A 21,060-nucleotide genomic window follows, 5' to 3' on the forward strand; every position below is an offset into this window, starting at 1 on the left:
GAAGCTTGGCTCACTCCATTGGGCCATAATCATGTGCAACAACCTTGCAATCAAAAATCACGATGAAATTTTTTATTACGTTCAGCCTTGAAATAACGTTGCTCCCTAAGAACTCTTAGGGTTTTGTTCTTCTCTTCCTAAACGTAGGATGATAAGTCAGAGATAAAATAAGAGGTTGTGAGAGATTGGCTGAATTGGTAAGATTGGAGAGTGGAGTGGAGATGGAGCCAAGGAGAAGAGAAGGAGTCGGGTACAAATTCTTTTTTTTTAATCAGATAATTTAGTCGGCTATAAAATCATAATATAATATTTATTAATTAATTATAATATTTATTTAAGTAATGCTGACATGGAAAATTGTGGGAGTTTCAAAAGTTTCAGTTTTATATATATATATATATATATATATATATAGATTATCTATATATAAAAAGAGCCAATGAGCTAGGCTGTGTTTGGTTCTCGTAAAATATTTTCCGGAAATGCTATTTTCGGGAAAGGAAAATATTTTCAAGTGTTTAGTTGCCTTATGAAAATTGTTCTAGAAAATATTTTCAAGTGTTTGGTAATATTCTGAAAATGCTATTTTCCACCACCACCCACACAAAACCGACCACCACACGACAGAAAAACCACCAAAACACCACCACAACAACAACAAAAATCAAAATCACATAGAAATCAAAATCACATAGAGAGAGTGATCGGTTCGTGGGTTTCCGACGAAGTCGAAGGCTCTGGGTCGAAGATCGGTGGGTCGAAGGCTCTGGGTTCGTGGCGTGATCTGAGCTCTGGGTTCGCCAGCGAAGTCGAAGATTGGTTTGTGGGTTCGTGGCGCAAAGGCTCTAGGTCGCCGGCGAAGTCAAAGGTTCATGGGTCGAAGGCTTTAGATCGAAGATCGGTGGGTCGAAGGCTCTGGGTTCATGGTGTGATCTGGGCTCTGGATTCGCCGGCGAAGTTGAAGGCTCGTGGGTCGCCGGCAATGGGTTCTCTCTTCTCTCTCTCTCTCTCTCTCTCTCTCTCTCTTTGTTTTCCGAAAAATGAGATTTGAAGGTAAAATAAAAACGGAAATGATTTTACACCCCAACACACGGTCAACTGAAAAGCATTTTCGGAAAATTTATTTTCCATGCGCAACCAAACACCCGCATTTACGGAAAAGCATTTCCGGAAATGATTTGAAGCCAAAACAAACACAGCTTTAGTGTTATAGTACTATTGCTATAGAACTTTATTTTTTCAATTCATTTTTTTAAAATGGTACTTGCTACACAATACTTTGGTTTGTTAATATTGCCTCCGTTGAACTTGCTTATATAATAATAATAAAATATTAACGCAATAAATTGTCACAATATTTTCACAATTGTTGAGATGTTCATTCCGATAAAATAATAAAATATCATCTAGGAACCAACTACAACTAAAAATAAAGGTATTGTGAAGAAGAAAAAAAAGTGCTACATTCACAACATTTTTATAACAAATCTTAAGTGGTAAATTATTATTCTAATTTAAACTTACTAATTAAATTACTTTTTTGCCCACCAATAATAATCCGTAACAACTTACTACTTATGATTTGTAATGAAAATGTTATGAACATAGCATTTCTCTTGTGAAAATATTAAGACATCTTGTTGTCGTCACAATATTTTCACAACTGCTGAAATGTCAATTTTTTACAAGTCAAAGTACAATATAACAAAGTTGTAAAGGTATTATGAAAATGTTGTGTCATTCTTTGTATTTCTAGAATATTTTTTTTTATAGTCAATTTTTGTTGAGCCAAAATTCACTATTTCATATACAATTTTCTTGGGTTGAATTTTTGTATTTTTTTCTTTGTGCACCATTTTAAGTAAAAACACATAGTTTTACACACACACAAAAACAAAAACAAAAACAAAAACAAAAACAAAAAAAAAAACAAAAAAAAAACAAAAAAAAACAAAAAAAAAAAAAACAAAAAACAAAAAACAAAAAACAAAACAAAACAAAAACAAAAACTTAGGATTAAAATACTTTTCATCCTTTATGTTTGGGGTAGTTCACAATTCTTCCTTAAACTTTAAAATCAAGCAATTTCTTCCTTAATATTTTGGAAAAGAGAAAATATGTCATATTATTATTCTCTCAATTAAACCTTAATGAAAGCTTATGATTCTAAAATATTCCATTATATAGTGGCTAAAATACTCTCTCTAAATTTTAACATTTCAAAGAATTTCTACATGTATTTTGAGTTTTAAATGGTATTAATGGTTATAAAGTTCGAATGATAATATAAGGTGTTTTATTTGTTACCTAGAGAACATTGATTTTCTAGATTTAAATCTTCAAAACTTATAATTTATCTAATAAAAAATTTATGATATATACCTTTTGTTATCTTTTTTTTTTTTCCCCTGCCTAAAATGGGTGTTCATAAAAACTAATTAAGCTAAAGATTGCACCTAGACTCATGTAAAATGATCAAGAAGAAAGTATGAATGAAAAAATTTTCGTTGTGTATGGTTGAAGGTATTTGATGAAGAGTTTCAATTGTAGCATATAACATTTAAATATTGTGTTAAGGTTTTAGTAAAACTCAGTTGCTTATTGTTGGAAAATGATGATATTCATTATTGTTAGGAAATTTAGATCCCAGTTGATAGAATTAACAAGTTTTAAACCCAAGTTGTTAATCAGATTTATTATAAATAAAAATTGTTAAAACAAACAAACATCAATATCATGTCAAAATCATGCAGCGGAAAAATAAATAAGACAAGATATAATGACCGAGGAAAACCAATAAAACAAACTAGTTTCACAGTAAAAAACCTAGGGGGAAACCTTCCCGAAAAGCAATCCACTATAGTAAAGAGAAGTTTCAGATCTAGTACAAAACTTTTGTCCCTAGACTCTACAATCCCCGTAGATGAACTTACAACAGAAACCTTCTACCGCTTCAGAATCTCTGAACTCTTCAATATATGAACGCCACCCTTTTTGTTGTACGGATCCTAGTACGTGACTAACTCCTTTGCACGAATCCTAGTACATGACTCACTCACCAACTTGAAGAAGATTGTTGGCTGCAAAGTTCTTCACTTCATCAACAATGAAGATCAAGAAGCACTTGGTTACAAAACCCTAAGACGCAAAGACGCAGTAGCTTCTTTTTGAGAGAATAAGGCATCGGTCACCTTTTGCATATGTTCTCCTTGTATTCTCTTATGTGACGGCTTCTAAAATAAGTCTTATATAGGTCTAGGGTTGTGAGAAAAGAAACCCTACACATACATGTCAGCATGGACCAAAAATCAGATCTAAAAATCTGAATTCTCGTAACCTTGATCGATCAAGAGGTGTCGAGGAGGTGTCGAGTTTTAAACTTCGATAAATACAGCTATCAAGAAGCTATCGAGGAGCTATCGAGCAGACAGGAGAGTCCTCAATCGATCCACCTAGCTGTCGAGAGGTGTCGAGATTACGATAAGAAATAGCTTAAGAGCTCGATAGATAGCCTAGCTATCGAGAGGTGTCGAGCAGCTATCGAGTTTTAAAAAATCAGCACTTCTTCACTTGTTTCTTGGACAAACTTGATGACTTCAACACTTGATCTTGAAACACAATTTCTTGAAGTATTAAAAACACCCTAGATCTACCCAATTACAAGTGAAGTGCGTTTTATCAAAGGATTAGCTAATCACACAAAATATGTCCTTGACAATTATCATTCTTAAAAGTTTTTAATGAGTGGATATTGTCTTTGGCTAATAGGTACCAAAATTCAAATTCAAATAAGATTAACTTTGTATGACATACATTTTTTTATGTATCTTAATTTTCTTACTCAAAAGGTAGCATGTGACTTGGTACACGTGTTTGTATTATACACATTAATATTATACATGTTAATATTTTCAATTATTAATGTATTATACACGTGTCTATGATTCTATATGCATGTTAAAGGTTTTATTCAAGTTGAACTCAGTACCATGTAGAGAAAGTTCGTATACCACAAAAAAGTATATCTGGAAAACTACTTGCATATAATATTTAATACAAAAAGAAAAAGAAAAGGGGGGAGGGGGGGGGGGGGCTTGTTAAGAGCTTAATTAGGACTTATAATAACATCAACAATCAAACAATGAGATCTTGCTATTGTTTCACAATTTGTATGCAAACTTTCTATGTTAGTCCAGAGGATTTTTATGTTGACAAATAATTGCCAATATGACATCAAAGTGCAAGATTAATATCTATTAATTCAACTAATAAAGTTTTTTTGTTATCGAATAAGCAATTTGGGGTCATATGGAAATGACCATAATGATCATATAGCAAAGCAAATGATCATTTGAACATGCAAACAATAAAGCACAATAACATAAGGATGTATGCATGTCTAACACATAAGCATGATGTGATAAGAGCAACAAAGCATAGATACTAAATGAAACTTAAAGTACCATAAAGCAACAAGAAAACAAGCATAAAGTAAAATAAGAAAAAACAAGGTTTTCTCAAAAAATGATGTCTTCTCCCCCTTGATATATGCATCTCCCTTATGACTTTCTCCCCCTACAAATGTGCACAAGGTAGAACTTCTTCCCCGAAGAATGTGAACATGAGTCATATAGAAATGATGATACACTCTGGTATACTCTCTAGTATACTCTCCCCCTTTTTGTCACAAATAGACAAATGGATCAAGAGTAAGGAGGGAAAAAAAAGAAGATATGAACAAGGGTAAAAGATGATGCATGAAGGGAGCAAGATGAATTTAAAAAAAAAATAAAAATAAAAATAAAAAACCTCAAACGAAAGACAAAAACATCAAAAAGATGTTACAAAGCATAGAGTAAACATGACATGTTAAGGATGATGGAATATGATATAGACCTAGGCAAGACATAGACACAAGAGCATGTTATATGTGATAAAAGGGTCTAAAAAGACTTAACTAGCATGAGTGAGTGCAAAACATATCAAGTGTTAGAGTGTATGAAACAAAGGTACATCTAGTGTGCATGTGAGATGCATGACCAATGCATGAGCAAGCACTCACGAGGCAAAGTGTGTAAAACACACAACCAATGATCAAAACATGATAAACATAAATATGGTGATCCCTAAAAATTGGTACTCATCAAAGTCAAAACAACGAGAAAATGTCATTTGGGCATTTTATCAAACACTTAGAGTGCACATACTACACATGTATGTTAAATAATGCATGAACGCATGAAAAACTTGCCTAAATACATGTTATTATTACCACAAGGGACCAACATCCAAAGCAAATTATCATTTAAAACAAAACTCAATCAAAAATATTGATAAAAAATAAGTTTTCCAACTCATATTTGAAGAAATTTCAATTATGAACATAAAACCCCCAAAAACATAATCTAAGGATCAAAATCAATGAAAAGAGTTAAAAATTACCTTAGAAATGTTTATGGAATGTAAAACACTTGAAATTAGTTGGGTTTTGATGTTGAAGCATTAAAATAGGGTTTGGGAGAAGATTGGAGAAGTTTAAAACAAATGTCCCACAAAATGCTCTTTAAAAAACTGATTTGGAAATTTTCACTGGTAAGCTTCCCGCAAAATTGGACCATTTAACTTGCGACTGAGTTTACACATGAAATAAGTCAAGAAAACACTTAAAAAACATGTTTTTCACACAAAAACAACTTGAAAAACTTTGAAAAACATGGGTGATACAAATCACTACCAAAAGCAAACAAAAATAACAAAAATCTTTTTGGTTTGATCCACATAAGGTTGAGCACACACACATCACATTTGAACATGTACAAACAAACAAATGAAATAGGCATTCATTACACATTACACATTAAACTTATGTGTTGTGTGTGTATCAAATGTGGAATAGTCCTTAGTCTAAAGTGAAACTTCAATGATCAATTCAATCAAGTCATACACAATTAGTGCTAAGTCAAGTGATCTATCTCAATTATAGAAATGAACATATATGATCTTCCACAAAAAAATGATTACATAATTTTGAAGCATTTCTTTTGGCTTCAATCAACTCAAAACTTTTGATCATTTACGAACAATACGTCTCATTTTTTATATATCAATTTCGAGAGTAAGCTTTTAGCTTTTTAGGCATCATACATTTCAATACAAGCCGCTTTCCTTTTCTCCTAATCAAATACTAGTATGTGTGATGGTTTTTACAGTTCATTATCGCTTTTCGAGATTTGACATTTGTTGATGAAAACTCAAATTTGTGTGAAAACACAAGAGCTATTTAGACCCCAAAATTAAAAAAAAAAAAAAAAAAAAATACGGCTCGGTTGATTTTACTCTAACTTAAACTAGGTGTGGAATAGAGTAAATGTGAGCAGATAAACAAAGTAACTATTCTAAGCTATATTCATCATATCACAGCAGTAAAATGAAAGCTAAAAGAGTAGGGAAGAAGAATGCAAATACAAGATAACACGTCGATGCATTATTGAAGAGGAAACTGAAAAACTCGGCGAAAAATCCCTCCGCCGCCCTTCAAGCAGTAAATCGATCCACTAGAGAATAAGTTGGAGTACACAAATAACAAAAGACCCTCCAAACCTAGTCTACCCCGTGTACTCGAGCCCTCCAAGCTCCTGCTACCAACTGACTTCACCAAGCCTTGTCTTCTCTAACTCTCCGAATCACGCAATTCAGCCCGATTGCATTCACCAAACATATGGCTTCTTCCAATGCTTCTTAGCAGCACCAAAACCTCACTTTACACTCAGAATGGGTGTGGTAAGTGTTTGAGCTATCAACCTCTCAAGGATTTGGAAATTGAGAGGTAAGAGTTGAGAAAAACCACAATGGATAGAGGTAGGAGTTGAGGAAAACCACAATGGATTGTGTAGAGAATTGTGGGTATAACAATCACTAACTCTCAAGGGTTATGGTTAGAGTTTTCTCTCTGAAAAACACTCCTCTCAATATGTGGGTAATATGGGTATATATAGTGTATGTAGAGACCTAGTGTATCAAATATGACAAATTAGCAAAACAGAATGTTTCACAGGTATCTCGCGGGAAAGCCTTACTTGCGAGACACTCGTGAAAACCAGCTGTCATGACTCTTCACATTCTAGTCATGTGCTGAGCACATACTTCACTTCGCGGGAAGGCTTCTCATAAGCCACCCGCGAAAACTTCTTTGCTTTTCACTTTGCCTTGAGTCTTCACACTTTCTCTCACACACAACCTTTACAAATAAATCTCACATAAAATATAGGGTACATAAGATTGAACATAATTACAATCAAATTTGGTACAGAATTAAAACCAACACAAAATAGTTGTAAATCACAACTTTACAGTTGAGCTATAAAGCAAAAACTTAAAAAGTGTGGGAAAATATATAGACACAAATCTATACATGTATTAAAAACCGTCAAGACTATTGACTAATCATTCATGACAAACTTGAAGATCGATTTACAACAAACAAATATAAATGTCAAGATTTTTCCCACAAAGATAGATGTGCATACATAACAAGCTAAACTCGTAAATACACTACGCCATTAGTACAATGGTACTAGGCCCAACTCATATGTGATATGTGCTCAAACATATACGATCAAACTTTTTGAATTTTTCACTTTTTATATGTTTTTGGATTTTTTTTTTATTCACACAAAAACAGAAGCATAAAAGTAAGATCAACAACAAAAACAATGCATACAAATAAATGCAAGATGTACAAAATGCATGAAGATATGACAATCAATGCATGAAGGGTCTTATAAAGATCGAAAGAATTAGATCAAGGACCAAAAGCTCAAAAGCTCAACCATAGGAATCCTTCCTCATCCAAATGAAATGATTGTTTGGGATGAGTGTCTCATGAGAAGTGAGACGAGGGTTGGAAGAATGAGAACCAGAGATGCACATAGACAAGGAGGTAAGAACATTAAAAATTTTCTTCAACAACTTACCATTTTCCTCCAAAATCGGTTTTGCTTTCATAGCAAAACTTCCAAAAAACTCAAGTTTCTCTTTTCTTTTAATTCTTCTAAGAGCTTGAAACTTAGAGTAATGAGGTTTAAGATAACTAAGGACATCACAATGGTGACAAACAATGAGTTTAAGTCCACTAGGCCTTTTAGGGAGGGATCTAGCAACATGGTTTTGTTTTCTCTTCAACATGGAATATTGAGGTCTTATGTGACCGATCACACCACAATGGTGACAAATAGGAACAAACTTAGATCCACTCAATTCCCTAGGAAGGGACCCAAATGAAGGCTTAGGCTTAAGAGCTTTTCTCTCCACTTTTTGGTTTCTTTTGTGTAGAAGAATGTACACCGATTTGTCTTTAGAGGTAAAATTCACAATATGCACAAAATCGGGCATTACAACATGATTGCAACAAAGATTTTCTTCATTTTTAGCAATAAGTTCAGAAACCAAATACTTGGCATTCATCTTAAGAGATTCATTTTCACATTTTAGCTCATCAACAAGTTTGTTAGATAAAACAAATTTAGCATCCAAGTCTACATTCAAACTCTTTTAGCTTTTTAAGAGAATTTTCAGCAAGTTTCTTATATTTCTCAACCAATTTGTTGGATTCATTGAGCTTAGCAATCAAATCATCCTTTTCACAAAGTAACTTGCTCAAATTCTTATGAAACTTGTTAGCCTTTATCTTCAAGAGTTTGACATTTGGAATATTAACAACACCCATAGATTCAAGTAACAAAGTCCACATTCAAACTCTTTTAACTTTTCAAGAGAATTTTCAGCAAGTTTCTTATATTTCTCAACTAATTTGTTAGATTCATTAAACTTAGCAATCAAATCATCCTTTTCACTATGTAACTTGCTCAAATTCTTATGAAACTTGTTAGCCTTTTTCTTCAAGAGTTTGACATTTGGAATATTAACAACACCCATAAATTCAAGTAACATGTCATCACAATTATGAGGATTAACACTCATAGAGGCATTCTCACAAACATATGGCATGTTACAATCAACAACATCCAAAATATCCATAGAAGCATACAAAACACTATCCATGGCAAAACATACAAGGGGTTAAGGATTACATTTAGGGAATAAAACCAAAACAAGTATACCTGCTCTGATATCAAATGAAATCTCGAATTTGTGTGAAAATACAAGAGCTTGTTTAGACCTCTAATTAAAAATTACGGTTAGATTGCTTTTACTCTAACTTTTCTAAGTGTGGTACAAGAGTAAATGAAGTGCAATAAACCGATAACTACTCTAATGCATAAACATGAATAACAAATAATAAAACTAAAGCAGCAGAGTAAGGGAAGAGAGATGCAAATACAAGATAACACCGCGATGTGTTATTGAAGAGGAAACCGAAGAAATCGGCGAAAAACCTCTCCGCTGCTCTCCAAGTGGTAAATCGATCCACTAGATAATAAGTTGGAGTACACGAATAACAAAAGACTCTCCAAGTTTAGTTTACCCCATGTACTTGAGCCCTCCAAACTCCTGCTACCAACTAATCTGACGAAGCCTTGTCTTCTCTAACTTTCCGAATCTCGCAATACGCTCGATTGCATCTACCAAGCCTCACCGGTTTCTTTTAGCAAATCCCCAAAGCTTCCCAAACTCCAAAACACTGTCTACAATCTGAATAGGTATGGGTTGTGTTTAGGTACAAATCTCCTCTCTAAGTATAACAATAGGAGAGGGAAGGAGAAGAGGCTACAATGATTTCTTACTAAGAATAGGTAGTTCTCTTTCTAAAAGATGGGTGTATTTGTTGTAAAAAACCTATCTAGGATTTTTCTCTATGAATGGCTTCCTTAATACTTTTGTGGGTAATGAATGTATATATAGTATGGGTGAAGGGTAAAAAAGTTACATTTAAAAATCCTCCAGGCAAAGAGTTTCATGGGTATCCTGAAAGAAGACCTTTCCCGCGAAACACTCATGAAATCCTCCAGGCTAGTATGACTTTTCAGCTTCTAGCATGTGCTTCTCACGTGGCTATTTCGTGGGTAAGCTTCTAGCGAGACACTCACGAAATCCACTAATTCTTCATTTTATGCTCGATTTTTTACCAACTTAATACTAAACCCAATACACTAAAATCCCACAAAATACAAGGAATAAAATTAAAGCAATTACAATACTTTTTGTCATGGAATAAAGCCAACATAAAATATAGTTGTAAATCACACCATTTGGCTATTCCATGACAAAACACCCTAAAAAAAATTCCTAGAGCCGCCACTATACCTTACAGATGTTTATGAATTTTTTCTAAAAATATTTATCATGATTATTTGAATTTTTTTTTTAGGACTGACAATTTAGTTGAGATTAAGGGTATTATTTTTACACCAAATTGAACATGCATCTTACATATGCACACCTTGAAGCCGATGGGTAAAGAATAAACCTCAAGCCAAATCTCATGCCTAAGCATGAGTTGTTTCTTTGACAACATATACTTTTATTACTAATTTTACATAATTAAAGAAAATTATAAACTGACGTGCCAATAAATATGATTTTATATGATAATAACTTAATAAATAATTTATAAATTATTCTTTTGTATTGTATTTAAAAGTTGACCCATTAATTTATAATATTTTATAGTAAAATTCATAACATCTATAGAATTACTGATTTAGAAGCATTTTCAACACTATATTTCTGGTTGAACTTGAAATCCTTAGGTTTTGGCCACTCTTAAGGTTAGGGTCCCCAACTTCCAGCCTATAATACATAATGAAAACAAGATAATTTGGAAAAGATCAAGCATGTGCATGCATTGATTTTTAGTTTTTATTTTTATTTTTTTATAGTTTATATATATATATATATATTTATATATTCGCCTTATTTGTAACCATAACAAAGTATTGAGTTTAGGATCAATTTTTTTATTATAAAGTTTCAACTTATAACGTCCACTTTTGATGATAATACTTTTTATCATCAGATCAAGACATTAATCGATTTTTTGTATATACAAAAATTGAACTTTATATTTCTTATTCAACCATCAAAAACTGCTAGTTGAGCTAACTAGAACTCATAGTCTCAGACTATGAAATCATTTCAATTTAAGCATGGTAACCTAAACACGGGAAATTGTTCCACATACGGCAAGTGTGAATGAGAATTCGGTACATTATGGTCGTCAGCAGATAGCCGTTACAAACCATTTGGGTTATAAAAGTTGAAATTTTTTTTAAGCCTAATAGTACAAAGGGCACTCAATAATAACCCTATAAATCAAAACTGTGGCTGTTGAAATGGAATATTGGGTGACTGCTTCTTCTCTTCAAACTTTGTGATCTACACTCTTTAGCAACACTTGATTGAAGAGTTGGAGGACCACACACAATGACACCCACATCAGCATGGCCCCAACGATCTGATATTGATCCAAAAATTTCTGCAACAAAGATAAACAAACATGGAGTCAAGCAACAGGTGCCTTGTCTTGTAAAATTGATGGCAATCCCTAGAGGGTACAGTATCAGAAACTAAAATTGCAAACTTGATGATCGGGTTTGATGTAAAACCAGATTGTATATATCGAAGGGTATATTTAGACTAAATCTTAATCCTGTTGATCAATCAGATTACTAGCTATCCCACGATGGCCTATCCAATAAGAGGCCCATTTATGTGTTCCTCTTTTGTGGTTAGTCCACTAGTGCTACTATGACTTTCTGGGTGATACTTCTTCAATGGGAGGTAGAATAATGCATGGCAGCAATTTATACCGCTGAGGTTCGTTACAAAGCCATGGTGTTATATCACATGTGAAAGTGTCAAGTTTTGTTTTTGGATAGATTAATGACCAGATGAATTTGTTTAAGATAAACAGGACAAAATGATTAGCTAAAGATGATTTCCATTAATGAGAAGGAGCAAAAACAAAATTATGCATTAGCAACTTCTAGGCTGACTTTAGAGCCATAGGCCTAGGAAGCACAGATATGGACATGGGTACGGATACAGACATGAGTACGACACGGTGACACGAACAATTTCTAAAAAATTATAACATAAAATGACCAGTACAACATTGGTATAACATGGGTATGACACAAATTCGACACGGGTACGGTACCCTAAATGAAGTGTCCGTGCACCCATAGCTCATACAACACATCAAATTTAAGAATCCTGTTCAAGAAATTATTGGCCCAATATAGAACATTTTGCAACAAATGGACTAGAATCATGTTGTAGCAATCCAGTCTTTGTTGAGACGTCACATATTTAGTCATTCTCTTCAAAGTGGTTTTCAATTCAACTATATCAATAATATAGTACAAGAAAAAAAAAATAGCAATAAACACCTGTCACTTATTTATTTATTTATAATATAAACACACGTCACTTGTATTGTGGCAGTTTACAATTTTAATTAGCAAAGCTCTGAGGAAATATCAGTTCCATGAAATTCATAATATATACATGAAAACATGTATGCTCTAGACTGAGTAAATGTTAAGGGCATAGCCTTGTTTAGCAAGGATGTCCACTATCTCCAACTAGAGTATCAAATACAAAACCTTCAATGAACTAAGTCGTCCTATTCTTCCTATCTAATTTTCATCTCCCCCTTACCCGAGTTTTCATGAGACTGACATTACCAGTGCTGTTCCATGGGGTGGCATTCTGATTTACCCCATGAAAGCATCACAAAACTTAGCTTGTTCATTCATCTAAACTAATCTAATTTATTTTGTGATTATTGGTGCAATTAGCATTCCAGTCAATATATGCAATACTTTCGGGTTCAAAATTTGAGAGGGACTGCTCCTACAAACAGAAACATATGGAGAATTTTACTTTCCAAGTTCATTAGCAGTTCATACAATAAAATCTGAATTTCTTTCTACAGAAACACGCAACAATATTATATGTAGTCAGTATTTTTGCTTCCCATTTATTAATTAGACTCTTCAAGAAGCATATTAGAAAAATATACATAATATAACACATCGAACCTGTTTAATACTAAAACAATTACAATTTATCATAATAAAAACAAATAAATGAAGACATACCTTTGAAGTCTGGTCTGCAACCATATCGTACAAAATATGAATGAGCAAAAGTTCCCAGGCTTAAGTCTTCATCTGTCACCCCTTCAATATGCTGCCTCATGTTAAACTTTTCCCCATCTTCATCACCTTCTCCCCTGGCTGAGGTTCTTTTTCCCCAAAGATGCCATAAACCAACCATAAGGCCCCCAAAGATGCAAACGCTTATAACCATGCATGCTAAAAGCAAAATCCCTCTGTACCACCAATATGATATACTAAAAGGGTTTAGATAACAGATGTTTAACAAACCCAAAGTGATAACAAACCCAACTGTAGATATGATAACATAGCTTCCAGCCCATAACTTATTTCCAGTACCAACTAAAACTGATATGCCCCCTCCCTTGGAGACAGAAAAAGCAGAAGAGCTTGTAGCCTTGTGAACTAAATTTTCCTCCTGTGATTAGTAAGAGTCAGATGCAGCAAACCAAAGGGCTAAACTTTTATGTAAAAAATATAGAGAACAGATTATCTAGGAAAAGAAAGACAATTGAACCTACCAATGAAGGCTCTGATTCTCGAGTGACATAGGTTTGAATTTCAATATTCAATTGATTAGAGAAAGATGGACAGATCGACTTCATGTCATTTGTGGAAAAAAGAGAAAGCTCATTTGACCTTTTTACAGCCCAAACAAGTAAGACATGTCTTGGTACAGAAAGTTTTTTCTGCTTAGTACGATGGAGAATATCACTCAAGATAGCTAAGAATGGGGAGATCCCACTGCCTCCTGCAACCAATATAAGCTTTTCGTACCTAAAATAACAAAATGTCAAATTAGCATATTAAAAAGACATTATACATCACAAAATAAGGAACATTGCATTATTTAGCAAACTACAGATAAAACTTATTTTTCTGTCATAGCAGTAAACTTTCCCAAATTCTAGATATGCTGCAAGTTGAAAATCAAATCAAATAACTTCATAGAGGTAAGATTTTAATTTGTCCATCCAAATTTGGTCATTAAAAAATGTGACCACATCCAGACAGAGCATCATTTTGTGGTTTTGTTTTGGCACCTCCTGCATCTCCTGAAGGGGAGCCCAGGATTTGAGGCTTGCTAGGGGCATGATCTGGGGAGTAGTTCTAGAGGTGCCAGCCTATGGGCTGCATGGGGATAAAAATTGTACACAAAAAAAGAAACCTTTTTTCCTTCCCCCACTGCTCCTTCAAAAACATTTATCTATCCAAATGCGAATTGAACATTTAAACCTACTATCATTCTTGCACACATGTATGTACATGTATAAAAAGGACAGAGTATGTACATTAAGTGGTATGGTGATTCATGCCCATAAGGCCCCTCTACAGAAGCCAAAATCTCGGAATGAGGTTGGAAAGGTAGCTCTATTTTAGATTCCTCTGAGACTTTCCCTCTTAGCTTTTCTGTCCAGTCCCCAACAGCCTTTATTAGGACCGAAATATGATATTTACCATCTGAAGGACTTGATGAAACACTGAAAGGATGCCATTGCAGCCAGGATATTTCACGCATTCGGAGGAAGATGAAACTGAGGGCATTGTATTGCAAGTCTACATTGTCAAAGAGGAAGTTCTATAGTTTTTGGGTAAAGAAGAAACACAAGAAAACAATAAGTTTCTGAACTAATCTTACTTCCAGGTTTTGAAAGCACCAATTTCACTGTTCCACATGGATAGCATGTAGTTGAAATTACATTGACATTCGTTCGTGACTGCCAAAACCTTAGAAAGCGATCAAGCATGAACAGAAATATTCCTCCAGCAGCTTTGCTAAAGTAGGTATCACCAACATGCAAGGCAAAGAAGATGATAAACAGTACGTAGAGGTGATGTGTGTAGTAGAAAAGCTCAAAATATCGCTTCCTCACAGGAGGAAGTGTAGTCACCCATATCAACAGACCAAATAAATAGCAGATCACCCCAGCAAAATTAGCACCACCATCACTTTTCCACTCTATTATCTGCATGTAAAAAGAAGTTAGGAAAAAATATTTTTGTGGTTTATGGTATCTTTCTTTGTGCCTATGTCTTTTCCTTGAAACCCTTACAATGTATAGATAGTTTACATATTTAACAAGGGAAGAATAAGAAGATAAGTCAGAAAGGAGGACAAGAAACATGAGGATTTTGTTGAAGACGCCTCACTGTCAAATTTCTTTTGTTTGTGTTTTGCAAAGATTAAAGTCAACTTTTTTCATTCTCTTCTTAGATAGGGAGCCAAAGAGATGGTTCAGTCTTGCCTTCTATAGCGTTATTTATAAATAAGTCAATAATGCAGTCAACCACATCTAGAATTTCAATTTTAAAAAATAAAAATAAAAAACGTTGAAGCTGTGAAGTATGATGCACAAACTAGCCAAAACAGTCAAGTCAACTATACATTATATCTGTTAAAATTCATCATAGATCCGCAGTTTTGAAACATTCCAAAGTTTACATCCATAAATATATGATTTTATCCAATCCAATATTGAACAACTGAAAGTATCAGGTGATGTTGGTGTCATAAATGGATATCCACATTGATAACTTGAGGAGTAAAAAGGTGTCTAGAAAGCACATGACTGCAATTACATGGAAATTGTGGTGGGTTCTAGAAAAGAAGTATGAATTAGACGTATTGTTGCCAAATTAGTCAGAACCAGGAACAAATTCCAAAATTGATAATTTATTATTAAACATTCTTGCAGATTATGGCCACACAATATCTCCAATCAATAAGTTTCCTGCTACTACCAACCTTTCTTCTTTATAAAGAATTCTTTTAGCTTTTCATAAAAGCATCAAAAAGCTGTCTCAATTATGTTTCACAAGGGGATTATATGTACACAAATTCAGTATGTGCACTCACTTCAGATGGTATGATGCCCCGGATTGCCCAAACAATCATATAGCAAAGTCCATGAAGAGTAAGGAGGAACATTGTGAGATTTCCCACCCACACATGATATCTGATGGCATGCTCAAAAGGTATATCAATAAGGCGGAGGAGAATCGATCCCCTTGCAACTGGGAGAAACAGAAAAGCCAAGCAAGTTAAGCCAATCAAACCAAAGGAATATGCTGACATTTGCAACATAAAAACCCTGAAAAGTGGAAAGAAGGAATCATATTAGTATGGAAACACTGCTGCTGAATGTATTTTATGGATTAGTGATACCTACGTTCATTTTTCCTAAACTTTCAAAATTTTGGAAAAGGGGAATATCGGTAAGAGTACCATTAAAGAATATTGTTTCTATTTAAAACCTATAAAAAATAAAAATAAAAATAAAAAACCCAACAAAATATCGTACCTCTTTTCTTCGAGGGTCAAGTCATCACCATAGCTAGGTAGGATTTCAAAGTTCACTACAGTATAAGAATAAACAGCCCAGATAACAAACACGATAAAGAGGATTATGCCAATCAATTCAGCAGCGGAAACAACCCCAAGTGGTCCATCCACCAGAACGGGAAAAGTCCACAATCTGAATTTTGGAGTCTTCTTCCTGAAATAGATGAAGTTTTTATGTGACTCCAATTTAAGCAAATACATTATGGACAATATTACATTCACTGTGCACTTGCAGCCAGCTAGCTATCATATATGGTAAAAACAGAATTAGAACATGTATAAGTAGTGCATGGATTAAAAGGCACATACTCTTTTACTTGTAGTTGGTCTTCCCCAGAGAGGAGAAGATATGGAACAGCAAGAAAAGCAATAATGATAATTGGGCCGCTGTATAAGAGCAACACACTTCCTGCACAGATTTAAGGCAAAACTGTTTTGAGACAAAGAATGAAGAATACGACAAATGAGTTTGAATTAAGAAGCATGTACCTGTCTCCCCAAAGAGGGTTCCACTGGTTGCATCAACCCAGTCATCATAGAGTCCAGTCCCAAAGTCTGTAGGAAAGAGAAATAAGAAAATAACCCATGCAAGGAATACAACCCACATGGTAACTTTGAGAACCCATTTAGCCAATGATACAAAGATGATGTTTTTATTGTTGTTATTGGTGTTGTGGGCATGAGCTCCATTGGAATGAAGAAGAGGGTGTTGAGAAGAGTGTAAAAATTCATCGACGGCCATGAGGAGGAGGAGGAAAAGGAAACGGCAGCAGCAGCAAGAAGCAGGGTGATGTTGTTATTGGAGAGATGATGAAATCTAAAGGCCATTTTGATATGGAATGATTCTCACAACTAGTGTTCACCTGTATTTCAAAAACTCTACCTAATAAAATCATTCTCCTCCGATCCGAATACCCATCTAATTTTCTTTGTGGCAGGCGAAGGCAATCTTATTTTTGTTTGAATGTGATTATGTCTGAGGAAGTTGACCCTCAGATTAGATTGCACCAGCCACCAGATACTATATAAAAGGAGATGTGCAGCCTGGGCGTTTCACTTCTACTCTACACGTTTGGGTGTTGGAAGAAAATTAGTTGGTCAACAAAAGGTCTTTACATTAGAGGTTTATTTATTTATTTTATTATTATTATTTTTTAAATTCTGTTCTTTTCTAAAGACGTTTATATTATTGTCCTTTCCATCTAAAATTGTTTGACTCTTTTGGAGTGCTACGCTAACAAATGAATGGGTATATCGAAGAAAATTAGTTGGGGGCAATTCGGAGAACGCGTGAGTGATTCCTGTAGTCCTATGCTCTGACAGACTGTGCTACATGTTCTTTTTTTTTTTTTTTGAGAAACTGCTACATGTTCCAGATGCAAGTGCAAAGTCCAGAGCAAATTGAAATTACTGCAAAGTCTTGGCCATATTGTTTAAACCACAGTTTTAATTATTTAAATAATATAATATGTATTTTCACAATACTTAAATAACATTATTAAGACAACATTATAAACGGGTTCTATATTTTCCCATGCGCCAATATCACCTCCCTTGACTTTTGCCTAGAGCCGGTCTCCATCCTTTAGATAATTCAATGACCTTTGATAAAACACAAAATATGTCGTCAGTATGTTCCTTGTCAACCTGGATGGACGAGCTGGGTTTTCTATTAAGAGTAAACAAAGTGATAATAAAAGACATCAAGTTGGTGCCAACCAAAGATTCTTCGATGTTTAAATTAGTAAATCTCTCTTAGGAAATCACTAATATATATTCTAGCTTAGTTTTTGTTTCTACTTGCTCTTTATAGCTTTATATAGCCAACTCATGAATTATTGCAAGGTCTGTTGGTCTCCCCTAGGCGTTGCGCCTAAGCTGAGAGATTAATGGCCATGGAGCAGCTCATAAAGGTGTTTGTAACTGTTAAATATTAGCATTGATACACCATGTTGAATATGCTAGTATAGATGCAAAAGGGAAAGCATAAAGTATAGAACAAAGTAACACACGAGAGTTACGTGGTTCAGCCTAACGGCCTACATCCACGGAGAAAACCCTAAAGGGTTATAGTAATAATATATTAGACTGTAGTACAAATCCTGTGTTACAATGAATCATAACATGTGTATATATAGCAGAATAAACCCTAGACTAATAGACTTCTAGTACAAGTAGGAGACTTGGCTTGCACACAAAGTAGAATTAGGCTTGGGCCTATGCTAATGGGCTAATATATCTCTAACACCCCCTCTCAAACTCAAGATGGAAACTTGATGAAATTTTGAGATTTGATAAGGTTGAGAAGATCTCTTGAATGAAGTTTGGCTTTGTGACGGTAGTTTGAGGAAGGCAATGGTCTTACAGTGTTGATGTGACTTCTAATGGTGGCTTGACTATACTGGAGAGTTTTGACGGCAACAGTAGGAAGCCAAAGAAGATGAACGCAGCGAAAAAAACACCGAGGAAGACAAAGATTGCTCTTAAATATACCGTAAGAATAGAAAACCATGGCCACAGGAAGGTGGCTCTGATACCATGTGATTGCAACAAGCAGAATCCATAAGCCAAGAGGTAGAAGACATACCAGATAAAACTAAGAGAGAAGAGGAATAAGATGCATTACCAACCATACGAATGACATTAGTGATGATGTTTATAAGGTCATCTCTGGAAATGATGAAAGTGGATCCAGAAGACCGAGACTGTGCAAAGACGAGAGCCATTGATTGGTCACTCTCAGTGTTAGCAACAGTAGTAGCAGAAACTGAAATAGCTGATTTGTTGCGATGATAGTAAGTCTCAATACTGTGGCCAAATCGTTTACATAAATTGCAAAAACGATTGCTGGATCGTTGACAATGATTGTTGCAAAAGGAAGAAGACTTGTCCTTATTCTTCATTTAGAAGCAAAATATGCAAAAATGGACTGCAAAAATGAAATCTATGCGAAAAACTGGATAAGGAGCACCTGGACTGCAAAAGTCAACTCTGGCAAAAAAGTCAACCCTCAGTCAAAGTCAACGAACCAGGCAACAAAAAGTCAACGTAGGTCAACAGTCAGTCACCGATGACGTGGCGGGTGACGTTAGCAGATGTGGACGATGATGTCAGCAGGTGATGTGGCAATGATGATGTCACCTAGGGCTGACGTCAGCAGGTGCAGATCTGGCGCGTGTAAGCGCGTGCGGAAGGCTTTCGGCATGTGAGCTCCGATGGTGGTCAGGTTCCACGAGGTGGTAGATCGACAAAGGACGATCTTATTGGTACCTGCAAAAACACAATCGGGGCAAGGATCACGGCGGTGACGGTATGACAGTGGTCTCGAGACTCTAAACGACGGTAGCTGTAGGTCTAGAACCATAGACGATGACTGAAATGCGTCAGAAGTTTAACGACGAATGGCTACAGCAGCAATTGTGACAGCGAAAGCAATTGTGAGTCTGGAATAACACCAATGAGACAAGATTGCAAAGAAAAAGTCAGAGCGATAGCTCTGATACCATGTTAAATATTAGTATTGATACACCATGTTGAATATGCTAGTATAGATGCGGAAGTGAAAGCATAAAGTATAGAACACAGTAACACACGAGAGTTACATGGTTCAGCCTAACGGCCTACATCCACGGAGGAAACCCTAAAGGGTTATAGCAATAATATATTAGACTGTAGTACAAATCCTGTGTTACAATGAATCATAACATGTGTATATATAGCAGAATAAACCCTAGACTAATAGACTTCTAGTACAAGTAGAAGACTTGCCTTGCACACAAAGTAGAATTAGGCTTGGGCCTATGCTAATAGGCTAATATATCTCTAATAGTAACAGACATGAAGCAGCTCATAAAGGCACTTGTAATGGTTTTATAGCCGTTTCTTATTTTCTAGCTTGAATGAGAGAGTTATGCTTGATTTAAATGTGCTTACGATCGTTCATGTAATGAATGGACATTTGTTCACTACTCGTCAGTTGCCCCTTTTATTCCTTAGTTGTTCTAGTTTGGACGAGCGTAGGAATATGAATGGTCGTGGCAGTTTGGAGCTCTCTCCATTTCCTGAGATTCACTTCCCATCATAATAAATGTGAAGTGATTCCTTCACCTGACTTTGGACATGTGTCTTTGCCTCATAGGTGGGATATGTGAATTCTTCCTTGTTTTTCCTGTGCCTTGATTTTTGCCTTTTCTTTTTACAAAAACCATTCCCCTTCCCATTTTCTTCTTTTTCTCTTGCTTGAAGTCTGAAGCTTTCAAATTTCAAAAACCTCCTTCCTTATCATATTTTGCTCAAAAAAAAAAAACTCCTTCCCGGTAAGACTTCTTTTCTTTAACACTCCATTAACAAATCAACTCCAAGATCTTGTAGGAGCCAACGCAACCAAAGAGCTTGGTTGTGGACTGTGGTGTTAGCAAGTGCATGATATTTTGCCTCAATACTAAAGATAGTAACGACAATTTGTTTCTTGTTGTGCTAAGTGATGAGGGAATCACCAAGAAATAAGCAATACCTTGTAGTGACCGATGGTCAATGGGATTGCCTGCTCAATTTGCATTTTAGTAAGCTGGAGAGTCAATGGAGAATAAGAGGAAAAGTGAAATCTATGGAGCATGGTGCCTTTCAGATACTGGA

At 35.0% G+C, this 21,060-nt stretch overlaps 1 protein-coding gene across 1 annotated transcript; it reads right to left on the reverse strand.

Annotated features, from left to right (window-relative positions):
* Window positions 1–11,011: 11,011 nt before the first annotated feature.
* Window positions 11,012–17,450, reverse strand: LOC115977685 (ferric reduction oxidase 7, chloroplastic-like). Its single transcript, XM_031099698.1, has 9 exons — window positions 16,915–17,450; window positions 16,735–16,834; window positions 16,385–16,579; window positions 15,940–16,174; window positions 14,722–15,049; window positions 14,375–14,639; window positions 13,604–13,859; window positions 13,065–13,500; window positions 11,012–11,434 (listed from the first exon to the last, which is right to left on the reverse strand). Exons 1-9 carry the CDS (start codon window positions 17,165–17,167, stop codon window positions 11,265–11,267), a joined length of 2,238 nt encoding a protein of 745 aa, XP_030955558.1. The 5' UTR covers window positions 17,168–17,450; the 3' UTR covers window positions 11,012–11,264.
* Between the last annotated feature and the right edge of the window lie 3,610 nt (window positions 17,451–21,060).

This window comes from Quercus lobata, chromosome 2, assembly GCF_001633185.2.
Source record: "Quercus lobata isolate SW786 chromosome 2, ValleyOak3.0 Primary Assembly, whole genome shotgun sequence".
Lineage (NCBI taxonomy): Eukaryota > Viridiplantae > Streptophyta > Magnoliopsida > Fagales > Fagaceae > Quercus > Quercus lobata.

Excerpts from the sequence above, each read along its gene's own strand:
- LOC115977685 (XM_031099698.1), bottom strand. The coding sequence starts at position 17,167 with ATGGCCGTCGATGAATTTTTACACTCTTCTCAACACCCTCTTCTTCAT. Across the intron at positions 16,835-16,914 it reads AACCCTCTTTGGGGAGACAG|GAAGTGTGTTGCTCTTATAC; the intron begins GTACATGCTTCT and ends AAATCTGTGCAG. Across the intron at positions 16,580-16,734 it reads GACCAACTACAAGTAAAAGA|GAAGAAGACTCCAAAATTCA; the intron begins GTATGTGCCTTT and ends CATCTATTTCAG.